The 16,825-nt window shown below is 40.7% G+C and overlaps 1 protein-coding gene across 6 annotated transcripts in view; it reads left to right on the top strand.

The window, feature by feature from the left end:
• GADL1 (glutamate decarboxylase like 1) overlaps positions 1 to 16,825 on the top strand; it is an 88,091-nt gene that overhangs the window by 44,464 nt on the left and 26,802 nt on the right. For all 6 annotated transcript variants that reach the window (XM_074839245.1, XM_074839265.1, XM_074839274.1 and 3 more), the window contains 2 exons: positions 40 to 91; positions 3,161 to 3,250. In XM_074839245.1, coding sequence (XP_074695346.1) covers positions 40 to 91; positions 3,161 to 3,250 — 142 coding nt within the window. The remainder of the gene's footprint in view (positions 1 to 39; positions 92 to 3,160; positions 3,251 to 16,825) is intronic.

The raw sequence follows: 16,825 nt of genomic DNA, 5'->3' as shown, positions 1-16,825 counted from the left end.
TTTGTTCTGTGCTTTAAAACGCTGCATTCTTAATTACAGATATCTAGTGGAGGAAATTAAGAAAAGAGAGGGATTCCAGCTTCTTTTGGAGGTAAGTGAAAATGGAACTGAACTGTTGTTGTTATTGGGGAGGGTGTCTATTGTTTGATTTTGTTCTTTTTAGCCAATTGCCAATTTGTATTTGAAGTATATAGTAAGTTTGTGTACTGGAGATACACAGATACTATTGAACACCTATAACATGCGCTGTATTCCCTATCACCACTCTACCTATTTTCCTAGCTTCTGGGCCTGTATTGCCTCAGGGGTTATAGATGGAGCACTTGTCTGTGAAAGTGAAGAGTCTGACTGCAAAAAAACCAGTGCTTGTCAGACTGTGTACTATGTGGAAGAATATTTTGATCCTAAAATAGAGTTTTCATTGTTAAAGCTGATGGTTTTTTTCCTTAATTCTTTTTCTACACCTATCTCAATAAAAACTACCCAAAAGTTGTGTTTTCCACTCACCTTTGCTAAACCTGTCAGTTTATTACCTGTTGGTGATGTTGTTTGGGGGAGAGTGAGTAAAGAGGGCAAAGCTAAAGCGCTGTTTTTCCACTTATCCTCAGCTCTTTGGTTAATGAGACTAATATCTGAGGATGTTGCAAAGACCTGTCACTTTTGGAAAAACCTTCTGCATTGTTGGAAGTGTATGTGTGTGAAAGACAGCTGGGTATGTAGCATGGGGAGGAAGAGAACACATGGAGGAGGAAGGGAAATGGAATAAGTGCCACACATGAAGACCGACAAACCATAATGATGCAGGTTTGGTTTACACTTGCTGATGCCATGAGCATTCCAGGTTAGAATAGAAGAAATGTGAAATATGAAAATATTTTATGCTATTCATACAATATAAACTTTTCCCTTTAACTCTGAAAACTGAATTTAAAAGTGCGTACTGGGAAACTTTACATGGAGTGAAGGAGTTTGGACCAGCAGCACGTGATGAGATTACAAAAGTGGCAAGTCTGTTAAAAACTCTCCATTTTCTGTTATTGTAGAGTTCAGCAGAGAGCTCAGATTTACTGTAGATGTGAAGGCTGTTGGTGAGAGCAGAGGCTGCTGTTTAGTTCCTGCAGGAACAGGACACCTGTATTAAAAGTGGGATTGGAAGGAGTGCTACAGTATGGGCTATAAGAAGGAAGTTGAACAAGGGTTAAGAAAAGGTTTTCAGGAGTGCAGGGAGACAAGCAGTGATAATTCAAAGAAAGACTGCTGGGAGGCAACTAGGCCCAGTTATGTGAGCCCTTTCTGAAAGGAATTTGGACTTTGGACAAGAAGCTCAGGAAGATGATCCTCTGGTACGTGCAGTGAGGAAAGTCCTGTAACGAGAACCACTCTATGGCCTGGAAATGCCTCTCGCACTTCACTCATCTTGAACTTTTCTGTGGTATAATTGCTTACCTGCTTGGATAATTGCTGTGAGAAGATAACCAGAAATAGTGAAGCATGGCTGGGGGCAGTTAAGTTTTTCTAGGATGAATGGTATTTTCAGAGGGGGATGATGTATTTGATGTGTGAAAGGAAACTGAGATAATCAAGAAGGCAATATAGGCAATGACAATATGGTAATATATGCCATCTGTCTACTCCTGCCATCTGATTTTAAATATTTTTAAAATAAACCCTGTAACAGTGAGCTAGTGCTTGCACTCATGAGGAAGCCGCAGCCTTTTCAGGGTCTGTGTTTATGTGTGTACTCAATGCATGCTCCTTGGGGAAAGAAATGGGACTTTAAGAGCTGAGCTTTATTTCATTCAGTGGCAGCAGGTGGCAGGTTTGCAGCTCTGTTCCTGCTGACAACGATATTCTTCTTGATGATTAAATTGTATTTAATGCATTCTTTGAAGTGAGGCAGAAAATGATATGAGCAGTTCTCAGTGCCCTTTCATGAAAGAACATGTCTCAGCTGGTGGGCTCTCCTCGTTCAGGGGACTGCCTGGGATTGTAATAGCAGTCGCGTTCACAGTGGGGCTAAAAGATGGTGTGACCCAGCTACTAACTTTTTTTTTCTTTCAACCAGTACTAATGAGGATGGCATGTGGGAGGGGAGAGGTGTGTGGGAGTTTATAATCCACGTTATAATCTAGACCCCACTTAAATACTGTGGTGCAAATAACATAGGTCAAGATTGACTGAGTAGTTTTATGGGTAGTGTTGGATGGATTAGAAGGCAGATCTATTCCTCATGCTATTGCTATCTGTATAGGTAAAAAAAAAAAAATTAAATTTGTTCCAAATTAGCAGGAAATGTAGACACACCCTGGACTGGTCTGCTGGGAACATTTCCTCAATCATAGCTGAAACAGAAACCTCATGAGCATAAAATGCCTTATTTTATAATGCGTGGTGAACAGCCATTCTTGTTGTGAGTCTTACAGCTAACTCTCTGTTGAGTTTAAAGGCAAAATTTCTCTGGAGGAAAGCAGACATGTGGAGTCTCAGTCTTTGCTCAAAAGGCCTGCTTAGATATTGAACAAGATATATCCAGGATATGGCATATACCCTTCAAGGAGTCCCGAGATTCTTGTAAAATGTGGAGATTGAGAAAGCCAGCATTAACTCCAGCACTGTGTAGCATGCTATATAATATAAAAGGAGATTAGCATTGTTGAGTAAAATATGACTAGGTGTACAAGGGTTAAATGGTGACAAAAATTGAGTTTGTGTTTCTGTAAAATGCATCATAGGAAACTTCCATTTTAAAAAAATACTAAAAAGAGTGTTGCTCTCTTTAAAGTTGCTTCAATTTTGAAATCTTTAAGTTGCCTCTGTATGCCTCTCTTACAGTTTTTTTCCTAACCAAAGTTTTTAGTGAGCAAAGCAGAGTTAAATATGTATATAGGAAGAAGAAATGAAAAAGGAACCACAACAGGTTTCCTTTTTCTGGCAGCAGGAAGAGAAATGGATGATATGAAAATTATTTCTAGCTTCAAAAAAGGGAAACAAAACGTGAGTCAGAGAAGGAATTTTTAATGAAAAGGGTATAAACTCAAAGGTATTCCCTCCATTCCCTGCCCCCCCCCCCCCAATAAAGCAGAACTCTTTGACAAGCTATAATATGTATTCCTGTTCCATTTGTTACATCTTGTAAGCAATCATTTGTTCTCTTGTTTAGCCGGAGTATGCAAACGTTTGCTTTTGGTACATTCCACCAAGTTTAAGAAAAATGGAGGATGGACCTGAATTTTGGCAGAAGCTACACCAGGTGAGCATCACATGAACAGTGTTATCTGTATCTTACTGACTGATCTGTGTGCCAGATAAGAATGTGAAATGGCCCTTGGCTTTGCTCACCATTAACCTACCAGTAGAATGGGGATTTAATCCTTCACTAGATGTTGGTAGGATTTAAGTTTGTTTTCTGTTTAGACAAGGATAATTAATTTTTTTCTCAATGTAAGAGATGCAGGCATTTACAAGTATTCAGCTTACTATCAAAGCTGTTAGCAGCTGGTGGAACCAAGAGAAGAGGAACAGTGTTGTCTGCATCTCTTGTCTAGACAGAGTATTCATTACCTGTTTCAGACACTTAATGCTGTCCTTGGAACTTCTCTTGCATTATCGATGATGATCTATGATAATGCAAGTGAGGAAGTGCTTAAGAATATATTTCTGATGTTAAACAACCCATAAGCAAGAGGTAATGGCCTCAAGTTGTGCCAGGGAAGGTTTAGACTAGATATTAGGAAGCATTTCTTTACAGAACAGGTTGTTAAGTGTTGGAACGGGCTGCCCAGGGAGGTGGTGGAGTTCCCATCCCTGGAGGTGTTTAAGAGCAGGGTCGAGTTAGCGCTGAGGGATATGGTGTAGTTGGGAACTGTTAATCTTGGGTTGATGGTTGGACTGGATGATCTTCAAGGTCTTTTCCAACCTAGACGATTCTGTGATAAATGACAACAGGAATACAATGGGAAAAACTTCATTGGTGAGTGTTTTGGTAACTGCCATCCTGGTAGAAAATCATGAACATCTTAAAAAAAGCAGCAGTAACATTTTGAAGTTACTACTGGGGAATCAGTAGTTAAGACTTAATTAAGATGCCAATAGACACTATGGTATTATGTTTTACTGAATAAGCTGTTCTGTGAGGAATTGAATTTAATTCATTCTTTGCTCCTCTCTGTAGCAGCTTTGGTGTTCTGCATTTATTTTTTCCTAGAATTTGCTTTTGGAAACTTAAGCTAGAGCATGGATGTGCATACCATATGCAAACATGCATATTGTATACATACTGTATACAGATGCTATACATACTATATATACATGCATACTTCCTATAACATCTGCTCTCCTTTCAGCAGCTTTTCTTTCACAGGAATTGCTTTCAATTTATGCGGGATGCTGGTGTCTTTAGGGCTGAGGTCTTCCTTAACACTGTCTGTATTGTTTCGGAAAGTATGTTTAACTTTTGCAGTACAAAGCCATGCATAGCCACAGTGTGGATACAAGGGCTTTGCATTTACCATGCTTTCACAAAGCATGGATGGGTTATGATCCTTTCATATGGGGCTTCCCTTTCCCCTGTTAGAGTGGAAGGCCTATATATATGTGTACATATATACACACACACAGAACTTTATAACAGCTCCTCTGCCCATGGAGTGGTGAGGATTTGGAAAAGAGCAATGGGAAGGCGTAGAAGAAACAGTGCTGCAACTGTCACCTTTTGATTTATGTGTGCTACGGAAGGGACCGAGGAGGTAAGGGCTGAAGTACAATGAATGGCTTTGAGCACATATATTGTGAGTGGCTTATTGAGTGTAACTTACTGGTTCTTTGCTCTGATGCTTTATGGTGCTTCCAGTCAGGGTGGGGAATAGATGCTTGGCTTTATTTTATGTACTGATGTAGATAGACTGATGCTGGAAATGCGGATTTCCTAGCCAGTGTTTTGTGGGAGAGAACTTGGAGGGAAAGGAGCTTGTGTGCAGTTTCTCCCAAGAACTGAGCACCATTGCAGATCTCAACCACTCCTTTCATTTTCAAGGTGACACTTTTTTGATTGTTATGCCTCCTCTGATGAAACACTAAGAAACACAAAATCCTAAAACATAACCTATTTTCTTCCTCCCCACAAAAGCCTGAAAAAAAAATCTACCACAAAACAGACTAAAACTCCCTAGCAAAGCAAGGCACTGAATGGCACAAATTCCTCTCCCAGAGGAAACAACAAATGATGATTGTTAGTTGCGTTGTTTTAGGCACTGCTGGGAAGTTCTTGGACACTACAGAAATGAGCCTGTTACACAACTAAAACATGTTATTTCACCTCCTTGATCCTCTACAGGGACAGGCCTGGGGTTACTTAGCTTTTTGGATGCCGGTTTGGGGCACAACATGTATCAGTGAGCATATGAGATGACAGCACTGGGTCACAAAAGATGTCTGACTTTTCCAGCTAATGTCAATTTGTTGATTGCAACATTGCTGATGCAAACAGCATAGTCATTATATTACATTAATCAGCACAAATATATGGCTGGGGAAGAAGGAATGCATCCTGGTCAGTGAGGTGTAACTGATAAGAAGATGAAGACTGGAGAGGTTGTTGCATTATGCCATTGATGGGCAGATGGGGATGTGTACAGTTTCTTGACTGCAAGTGCTTCCTGAATATTCTCATCATTTCACTAAAATGAGTATTAAAATGCTTTAATTCACAAATTCTTTCACACAACATTTTAACATCACAGTTATTCTGTTTATCCAGAAATCAGTCTTCCTTTTTGTTGACCTGCATATCTGACAATAATTAAGGAAATGTATGTCTTAAAAATCTCTTGAGCAAGTAATTGATTTTATTCAACTGCTAGTTCAGCAATATTGTTCAGAATAACATGCTGTCTTCTAAGGTTAGTTATATGAGTTTCAGTGCTGGCAAAAGTTGATAGGCAAATAGCTCTGATCTCAGGTCCTCAGCTTTGTGAAGAATTTGCATAGTCCTATGCAAAGTAACCGTGAAGGTTTTCTGCTGTACTGGCTCTTCTCTAGCTTTCATGGCCCACTTTAGGTGAAAATATGTCAGGGCTGACTGAATCGCAGTGTGATACCTGATTCTGATGTCAGTCTTATAGCTGTCCTATATAAACTGTGTCTCTCAGAAGCATTTTTTTTTTTTTTGTGGTAGGCTGTTTCTTTGTTTGTTTTAAATTCTGAGGCCTTAGATTTTAGGTGTAAAATTAGCCCTCTTCAAGAGTCCCCAACATTCAAAAAAGAAAGGTGATAGGAAAGAGAGGCCTCAAGGATTTGGGACAGCTGCTAGCTGGTCATTTGACTCATCACCTGAATGCTTTAGGGGAAGAAGAAACAACAAGTTGGTGGGGAAGTAAAGAAAAGCATAAATGGTATGTTACTCCATTATGCAGTGAAACCGGGAATTCTCTGCACATCCGCAGTCTTACACCACTTTCATCTTTTGGGATTACAGTGGGAATTGGCTGTGTAGTGAAACTGGTTCTGTAGACTGTACAGCAAGGTTTTGGATGCAGTTGGGTGGTCCAAGATAGTCCGTGCCCTGAACATTTTGCAGAACACTGAAGGCAGAGCAGATGGCATGACCTTAAAGGAACCTGTGATGTAAGGTGTTTTTCAGTAACGTTCTTCACAAGTAGGTGAAGAGGGATTTCTACTTGTAGAAACCATACAAATGGGCACTCTCTGGTAATTGGGGAGCTGCTGTTACATTCAACTAGAAATATTTATAGACGGGGTTATTTTGTCATTGCAAACAGGGGGCAGTTGTCTCTGACCTGGAACTGACATAATTGACAGGATGAAGGCACAATTGCTTTGCTAGTACTGTACGTGCCCTCTAGTGGTGGTTTTGCTCCTCTTCCTCTTGTGACACACTGTAAGATTTACTTTGTTTACTGCTGAGGGTGGTCAGAATGTCACAAGGTCACAGTGACAAAAGTGTAACTGGAAATTACAAGCCAAAAATGGAAGAGAGGGAAGAAGTAAGAAATTTAAGCCCAGATCATTCCGATTTTCGTACTTTTTCCATAACTACAAATGTCTATGCATATTCTTACTTGTAACAATTTTCTCTTTAGAGAAGTCAGCTTTCTCAGCTTATGTTGAAGTGTCTCCAGATGATGCAGGATTAGCTGATTGTTAGTAATACTGTCTCTGGAAAGCCTCCTGGCAGCACAGAGGGTGCTAGGGCATAAGGAAGGGTTTGGAGGGATGCATCTGGAACTGTTGCCATCCTGTTGCTAACCCAGCCAGCCAGACATGCCTTGTGCATTCTGGATGAGCTTGTAGTCTGCTCAAACTCAGTGTGGTCTAGGAGACACAGAAGTAGCCATCTTTAACAGAGCCCTCTTCCTGTGGGAGCCTAGCTTTGCTGAAGGATCCTGGAGCATAAGTGTAGGTAGGCTACTGCATATTGAATACTGCTCAGTAAAGAAGGCTAGTGGTATATTGTGAAGTACCACTATAGACATTAAAACTGGGCTTAAAAAGGTGTCAGTAGGTTCCTGGTATGTCTTTTATGTTTTACTAAACTTTGCCTGGTCTGCAGTTCTGAACAACATGTGCTGGGGTATCAGATTTCAATGGCTCAGTAAAGCTTTTATGCACAGTTGTTGGTTCCAATTACTCAAAATTCTAGCATCAGTCTCACACTCTACTTGTGTGCTGTGTTTGGGTTTTTTTGTTTTGTTTGCTTCTTTCCTGCCCTTTTGTGGGTTTTTTGGCCAAAAAAATACAAAATTTGTTGACTGTATTAGAAGGCTCAGGATACTATAGCTTTGAATGCCATTTTTGCTCCTCCCCTCTTCCCCTTAGTGAAAGGTAACCTTATTCCTGTGTTTTCCCCCCCCACTTAAGAGAATATAGCTGTCTGCTATCCGAAGGCATATTTGTAAAATAGCCTGTCATGCTGACTGGTGTTGTGATACATTTATATAATGAGAGGTTTCATATTGAAGCAGAAATGTAAGGAGGTTGAAGTGATGTTGCCTTGGCAACCTCTGAATCTTGTGGTCTTTGTGGTATAAATCAAACACTAATCAAGGACCCGATTCAGTATTTTTTTATGTATTCAAAATACCTATTGACTATGGTAAGCGGTTTGAATGGGAAGGGAAAACAAAACCTCCAATTGGTTATATTAATAACATTTGTCCCCTGTATTTTGGAAGTACAAGGGAAAAGTGACATAACCACCACAACATTAAATGCAGTGAGCCCGGGTTTATATGCAAGAAAGGTCCCCAATATGTTACTGCAAGTATATTTCCACTTGGGATTTGCGTGCAAAATGTTACCTGAATTCCTGTCATCCTTGTGTACTGTACTTCGAGTTTTTCTTATGCTTGAACAAGAAAACAATTAAACAATATTTTAATGTGTGTGTTTGAAGAGTAATGGTAGAGACCCATTTCTGTGAACTTTACTTACATGAGTAATTTTTATGGTAACAAGTAGCCTACTGACTCTAGCATCTAGCTCTGTTTGACATGAGTTTCTGTGGAGGGCCACATCAAATGACAAGAAAATCAATAGTAAGATTTACACAGAAGTATATGGGAGTTAGATTGGCTAAATCATTGTGACTGACAGATCTGGAACTGTTCATCAGTCATTTGTGAATACTGTATGTTGATCTAATTGTTTCTGATCCCATGTGCTTTCTTGTTGCATTGAAATAATGTAATCATGTAGAAATATGTTTGGAAAAGAACAGAAAGAAAAAGAGTGGGTCAAGTTCTGGGTTTTTTTTTTTTTTTTGCAACATGTAAGGATTGTTAAGAGGTGGTGCCATCCCCTAACCTTTTTGCCTTCTCTTAAAGCAACCTACATATCTGTTGTGGACTTCCAAGAAACAAAAATCTACAAGTGGAAGAGATTGCTTTGGCAGGTCTAAAATAAAGACCTCCTAGGGGGATGGATTGTCATTTTAGCAAGTCAGATGGGGACCTCCACAGGGGTTGTCTGAAGAAACTTGGTGTGTCAGGGAAATCCTCAGGGTCAACAGAAGCTCCAGATGCATTGTATATAACTTGAGGCAGTTACCCACGGAAGCTACTTGAGGAGTTGGCACAGTTTTCCTTCATTTTTAACATGGAGAAGGAGAAGGGGAACTCCCAGAACATGACTTAGGCAACCTACAGTCAGAAGCACCCTTGGGAAAGACTTGTCGGTCTTCATTATTCAGGAGGGGAACCTTAGGGATGTCAAGGTCCCAACTTGGGTGCTTTAGCTAATAAACACAAGTAAGAAGAACCCAACACTAAATTCTCAGCATGCTGTGTGCTGTTTTAGGCCTCTATTTTACAGACTCCTGGAGGGAAGAGGTGCAAAATCTCTTCCTAATTCAATGGACCCAGCTGAATTCTCAGTATTTTGTTCAAGAGGGCCAGAAATGCAGCATTCTGGGAGAGGTGGGAGCAGGAGGCCTGGTGGAAGCAGGGCTGCAGGCAAAGACCTTAAGGGAGAGAGGCACAATAAGCCCTGAAGCCACAAAATGAGTAATACAATAATAACCAGGACTTACGTTGTAGTGTGACCATTCCTCAGCAGAGGATGGTGCTCAGAAACGTAATAATAAGTAGTCACTTGTTAAAGTAACAACATCTCTTATTTTGCAACTAATAGTACATAATATAGAGTAGATGAATAAAATCTTTGTAGTTTACCTGCATATAAATGACTGTTATTATTAAGAGAGATCTGAGCTCTGATAAATGAGAAGGAACAGTACAGTGTAATATAATAACAGAGAAAAATTATAGCAGTGTTTCAGTACCTTGTTAATGAGGGATTTGCACACTTTCTCTTTTAATGTTTTTTCCTGCAGTTTTATATAACTCGTCAGTACAAAAGTGGCTGTAGCTGTAATCAAAAAAAAATATTTAGCATGACTTTTTTAAATGTCTCCTCCATAGATTTGAATTGTAAGAACACAAAACTAACATGCCTTTTAAAAAAAATTTGTTAATTCAAAATTGAATACTTTGGTTTCTGACTGCATATCTGCACATAACTGGAATTTATGTCTTTGTTCTCTGTTATATTTATTCTTGCATGAGTGCTGAAGTAGTAGTGCTAGTCTAAGGGGCCAAATTCACTGTTAAAGTCTCCATCAGCAGAAGAAAATATCAGAGCATTTTACCTTGATGGTGTCCATCTCACCTTAGCATTAGACCCAGGTGCTAGCAACACTTCAGGATATATTTTATATTGTTAGGTTTGTACCAACTTGTACCAACTTTGTACCTGTATCTGCTTAACTTTTGGCCCCATATAATGGTTTGTGAGACTGACCTGATCTTACACTTCCTCTTTCATAGGATGACTGGCATATCAGATGTGTGTATGGGAATAGAAAGAAGGTATATTTATATGACTATTGTAACCTACAGTAGATGTAAGCAAATATATGGCAATAAGGCAAATATGTGAACTGCTTCCAGCCCATGCTTTCTATAATAGTCCTAAGTGATATTTTAGTAATTCATGATACGGCAATTGTAGAGACTTCTGTTCTAGCTCTCTGCTTTGCCCCTCTTCCAGACTGGCTTTTCAGGAATGGGTAGTACCAGTTGGGCTCCAGTTAAAAGCAGTTCTATTCATGCAGAAATCTATACTTTTTTTAGGTTGGTGGTACTGTTTCAATTGAGGCAAATAGGCAAGAATCAACATCCCTAAATAACCTTTCACTTCATTTTAACCATTTAACTTCTGTCCTTTGGATAGTTTACTATTTCTATTCTACTCCTCAGTCCCTTCCCAGACATGTAATACCAGGTGATATCTTGAACTGACAATATTTACATCCCATCCAGCAATAATAACGCATCTGACAGCAAAACCTCTCTATTGTAAGAGCACTGTTACACAGCTGCTAAAACTACCCCTCCATTCTCAGAACAAAGAGAAGAAACCCAAATGGCTTTGCTGCTGTATCGTTTACTAGATGAGTGCAGGGCAACTTTTGTCAGAGGCTTAACATTGGGCTGTGCATGTTCAAGGCCCACTGGGGACTGAGCTCTATTGATCCCTAGTGCTCAGTCTACAGAAATGATTGAAGCTGCGGGGAAGGCGTCTGCTGCAGCTCCATGTGTTGCATTCAGGCTGAACAAGGATTTCCTCTTCCCCCAGCCACCTGCAGAGCAAGATTGCTCAGATGTTCAGAGGTGAAGTAGGTTTCACACTAGTTGTTTCTTGCTTGAAATCATTTTAAGGATTAATGGAGGGTCCAATCATTTCTCCATGTGGCAATACACATAATGGCATGAACTGAAGCTGGGAGGGAGATAGACAAAGTGGAGAAAAATATTGTGAGGAAATAAAATCATGAGAGACAGACAGAGTCAAAGTAAAGGACCAAACCTTCCAGGGAGATCAATGCAAGGTGTATTTTCGTCACAGTACGTAACGCTCTCTGAAGGTACCTTAACTAGCTCAGGTAATAGGAGCAGTATGGCCACATGTAAGTATGGTACTTAATTCAGGTTAAAAACTATCTCATAAGGACGGGTTAGTTAACATGACTGTTCTGTCGGGACCCAAGCAAATCACCTATGATAGTGCGATATGTTTTATGTAGATGTACTACCTTCTTACAGAGCAAGCATAAGGTTCTACTTGTCCAATGTCTTAAAAATTTTGCATACTGCCTCGCTAAAACCTGAGGGTCATTCTGGCTTTCAGTTCAGATATGGAAAACAAGGTGATTCTAGACCTTTGCACTGTTAAAAGCTTCACACATAATAAATCTTTATGTTTACATACAGGAAACATCTAAAAAGCCTTATTTTCTAACTGAAAGATCACAGAAACAAAGGCTGTGGGGATTCAGTGGGACTGCATTCTCTGCTTTATTGCCACAGATTCAATTGGCTAAAGGGTGCTTAAGCACTGCATAAGCGCTTCTTGCTACTTCTGTGTGAACAAGGACAGTACTATTTAATTTGTATGGCTTTCAAATAGAAACACCACTGTTACCCAGAGCAGTGGACATTTTGCATCTATTGTTAGGAGTCTCACAGATTGTAGAAGGACTAAGAGGGTAAAACTAAACCACATTTCTTTTCCAGAAAAGTGGCTTTTTGGGGGCATTAAGTGGAAGTGGCACAGTTCATATCAATTAAGTAGGCAGTTCATGACATACCTCACAAAATCATTCTCTCTGCGTTTGTGAAGAATTGAAAAACTAAGATATATATCTAAGTGTTCCTAATTTCAAGATAATGGTCGTCTTGGTTAAAGTGTTATACTAGGGTAAAACTGAAGCATTCAAATGGTATATCCTATTATGAATGACCAAGGTGGAAATGAAAAATAATGGTTATTGCTGTGAACACAGAAACAAAGAATAATTTTACATTTTTCTGTTTTTTATTAGCCTGTCCTTATGCTAATAGGCAAAACCAGCTGATCTGAAAACTAAGTCAAATCTGACATTTTTAAAAGCAAACATTAAACTATTTTCAGAGTATAGGAAGCTGAAGGGAATTTACATTGAATTTGTCCCACTAGAGAACGCTTGTAAGATATTTGAAAGACAGGTAAATTAGTGGCGAATTATCAATATTTTACAGATAAAGGAAATAAGGAAAAAAAGGCATGGATGTAAGTTTATAATCTGGTTTTGCATTTAGCACTTCAACTTTTTATCCCTTGTCCTTTCCCAATAGCAAAATAAAGATAAGCATTTCTTACTTGGAGTCATGTTGCCACACAAAACAGTGTTGCATTTTTTGTTCATTACTACTATAGAAATGAAAAATTTCATATTTTGTAATGCAACACTGTGAGACTCTTCAAAATTGTTCATATGTGCCTTCTGAATGTAAATGTGTGTGCTCATGCATACACGTATATGACTTTGGTTTTACATCTTGGGATCATGTAAAAGAAAATTATTCCTGAAAAGGGAGAGGATGGAATGAGGCATAGTATTACTCAAGTAACTGAATTCTTAGAAAAACTTAACAGAATCACAGAACAGTTGAGGTTGGAAGGAACCTCTGAAGGTCATCTTATCCAAGCCCCCTGCTAAGCAGGGATGTCTAGAGCTGGTTGTCCTGGACTATGTCCTGGAGGCTTTTGAATATCTCTAAGGATGGAGGCTCCATAACCTCCCTGGGCAACCTGTGCCAGTGCTTAGTCACCCTCACAGGGGAAAAAGTGTTTCCTGACATTCAGAGGGAATGTCCTGTGTTTCAGTTTGTGAATATTGCCTCTGAGCCTGTCATTGGGCACCACTGAGAAAAGCCTGGGTCTGTCTTCTTTGCACCCTCTCTTCAGGTGTTTCATAGAATCACAGAATGAGTTGGGTTGAAAGGGACCTTAAAGATCACCTAGTTCCAACCCCTCTGCCATGGGCAGGATCACCTTCTACTCGACCAGGTTGCTCAAAGCCCCATCCAACCTGGCCTTGAACACTGCCAGGGAGGGGACAGCCACAAACTCTCTGGGCAACCTGTTCCAGTATCTCAACACCGTCACAGGAAAGAATTTCTTCTTTACATCTAATTTAAATCTATACTCTTTCAGTTTAAAACCATTACCACTCATTCTATCCCTACACCCCCTAATAAAGAGTCCCTCCCCAGCTTTCCTGTAGGCTCCCCTTAGGTACTGGAAGGCTGCTATAAGGTCTCCCTGGAGCCTTTTCTTCTCCAGGCTGAACAACCCCAACTCTCTCAGCCTGTCTTCATAGGAGAGTGCTCCAGCCACCTGATCATCTCCGTGGCCTTCTTTTGGACCTGCTTGAGCAGGTCTGTGTCCTTATGCTGGGGACCACAACTCCAGTACTGCAGGTGGGGTCTCATGAGAGCAGAATAGAAGGGGAGAATAGCCTCCCTTGACCTGCTGGCTGCACTTCTTTTGATACAACCCAGGATACGGTTTGCTTTCTGGGCTGCACACGCACATTGCTGACTCATAGTCACTTTTCCATTCACCTCTACTCCCATGTCCTCCTCCACAGGGCTGCTCTCAATCCACTCATCGCTCGGCCTGTATTTGTGCTTGGGATTGCCCCGACCCAAGTGCAGGATGTTGCACTTGGCCTTGTTAAACTTCATGAGGTTTACATGGTTGAGGTCCCTCTGGATGGCACATCCCTTCTCTCTAGCGTGTTGACCGCACCACACAGCTTGGTGTCATTGACAGACTTTCTGAGGGTGCCCTCAATCCCACTGTCCATGTCACTGACAAAGATGTTAAACAGTGCTGGTCCCAGCACCGACCCCTGAGGAATGATGCTCGTCACTGCTCTCTACTTGGACATCGAGCTGTTGACTGCAACTCTTTGAGTGTGACCATCCAGCCAATTCCTTATCCACTGAGTCATCCATCTGTCAAATCCACGTCTCTCCAATTTAGAGACAAGGATGTTGTGTGGGACAGTGTCAGATATAAGTCCAGGTAGATGATATCAGTTGCTCTTCCCTTACCCACCAGTGCTGTAACCCCATCATAGCAGCCCACCAAATTTGTCAGGCACTATTTGCCCTTAGTGAAGCCATGTTGGGCATCACCAGTCACCTCCTTATTTCCCATGTGCCCTAGCATAGTTTACAGGAAGATCCACTCCATGATCTTTCAAGGCACAGAGGTGAGACTGACGGGCCTGTAGTTCCCTGAGTCTTCCTTTTTTAAAAATAGGGGTTATGATTCAATTTTTTAGTCAGCAGGAACTTCACTGGTCTGCCATGACTTCTCAAATATGTTGGATAGTGGCTGGTCCACTTCATCTGCTGGTTCCCTCAGGACCCGCAGATGCATCTCATCTGGTCCCATGGACTTGTGCACCTTCAGGGTCCTTAGATGGTCTCAAACCTGATCTTCCCTCACAGTGGGTGGTTCTTCCTTCTCCCAGTCCCTACCTTTGCCTTCTGCATCTTGGGTGGTGTGGCTGGAGCACTTGCTGGTGAAGACTGAGGTGAAAAAGTCATTAAGTACCTCAGCATTCTCCATAGCAGGGTGACCAAGTCTCCCATTTCCTTCTGGAGAGGGCCCGCATTTTCCTTCATCTTCCTTTTATCACCGACGTACCTATAGAAGCTTTTTTTGTTGCCCTTCATGTCCCTGACCAGATTTAATTCTATTAGGGCTTTGACCTTCCTAACCTGATCTCTGACTGCTCAGACAATTATTCTGTATCCCTCCCAGGCTACCTGTCCTTGCTTCCACCCTCTGTAGGCTTCCTTTTTGTGTTTGAGCTTGTCCAAGAGCTCCTTGTTCATCCATGCAGGCCTCCTGGTGTTTTTGCTGGACTTCCTCTTTATTATGATTCATCTCTTCTGAGCTTGGAGGAGGTGATCCTTGAATATCAACCAGCTTTATATACACTGATAAGATCCCCCCCCCAAGCCTTCTCTTCTCTAGGCTGAACAGTCCTAGCTCTCTCAGCCTTTCCTCATAGGAGAGATTCTTCAGTCCCTTAATAGTTTTCATGGCTCTTCATTGGGCTCTCTCCATGTCTTTCTTGTACTGGGGAGCCCAGGACTGGACACAGTACACTAGGTGTGACCTCATCAGTGCTGAGTAGAGGGGAAGGATCACCTCCCTCGACCTGCTGGCAGTGCTTTGCTAAATGCAGCACAGGCTACACTAGCCTTCTTTGTGGCAAGGACACATTGCTGGCTCATGTTCAACTTGGTGTTCACCAGGCCTCCTATGTCCTTTTTCTGCCAAGCTGCTGGGTGGCCCCCACCATTTGTTGGTGCATGGGATTGTTCCTCCTCAGGTGCAGGATTTGTCATTTCCCTTTGAACTTCATGAGGTTCTTATCAGCCCATTTCTCCAGCCTCTATTGTCTGCATGTTCCAGTTTCTCTTAAATATGGTCAATATTTTTGCTATTTTAATAGTCTTTGGCTACTTTTAAGGAAAAAAACCCCAAACCCACAACCCTATGAAAGCAAACACAACATTATTCCTTGCAAATATATGCTTTCCAAGAAATGGTGATCTGTAAATCTATGGTTTATTCTTTGACAAAAATACAGTATGTATTCTTAGCCTATTTACAGTCAAATATTTTTTATTCTAAGCTATGGGAAATTGCTATACTCTTGATGTATTTTGTTGGTTTCAGCTAGTGCATCCAGATTCCTGACTACGTAGTACTTGTTTGCCCAAACAGCATGTATTTTCCTCTGCTTAAATAGGGCTAATTACTCTTCTTTTCCTTTGCTTCATTTTGGTGTTAAAACATATTGACTAATATTTTAAATGTTCTTTTGTGCCTGCCTGTGAAGAGAACTGCTTTTAATAAGAAAGCAGAGTTTGAAGACACTCAACACAGTAAATTTAGTTCTAGTTGACCCTATTGACTATGTTCTTATAAGGCAGCACTGTGCTCCTGCATATCTGTACACTCCTTCATTATGCTCTCAGTGCCATATGGACATTAATAACCTATGATGGGAAAAAAAAAAGTTTGAGTTACAGGCTGAACTCCAAACTGCAGCTTTTCTGAAAGTGTCATAGATCATGTTTAATAGCCTGTGGATCAAAATGAAACCCAATATACATCACAGGGGAACTCAATAATTGAAGCATCCTGGGAATGTCTAAGTACTGGAGTCTTGAGGTCACTAGAAGCTTCATTCTGTGCTCAGTTTTTACCTGAATAAAAGCTGTGTCCCCTCCCCCCCCCCCCCCCCCCATCTTTTCTTTTTGTAACAAATAGTAATCATATTTTAATGCACTGACTTAAATTATTTTATCTGGCATTTAGGGGAATGAACATTAGGAAACAAGGAACTCCTTTTTCTTCCCCTTTCACCTCCTAATTTTCTGTGAAATGAGAAAAACAG

This window comes from Strix aluco, chromosome 1 (genome assembly GCF_031877795.1).
Source record: "Strix aluco isolate bStrAlu1 chromosome 1, bStrAlu1.hap1, whole genome shotgun sequence".
Lineage (NCBI taxonomy): Eukaryota > Metazoa > Chordata > Aves > Strigiformes > Strigidae > Strix > Strix aluco.
The sequence above is the reverse complement of the archived record's forward strand: the minus strand, read 5'-3'. Positions and strand labels throughout refer to the sequence as shown.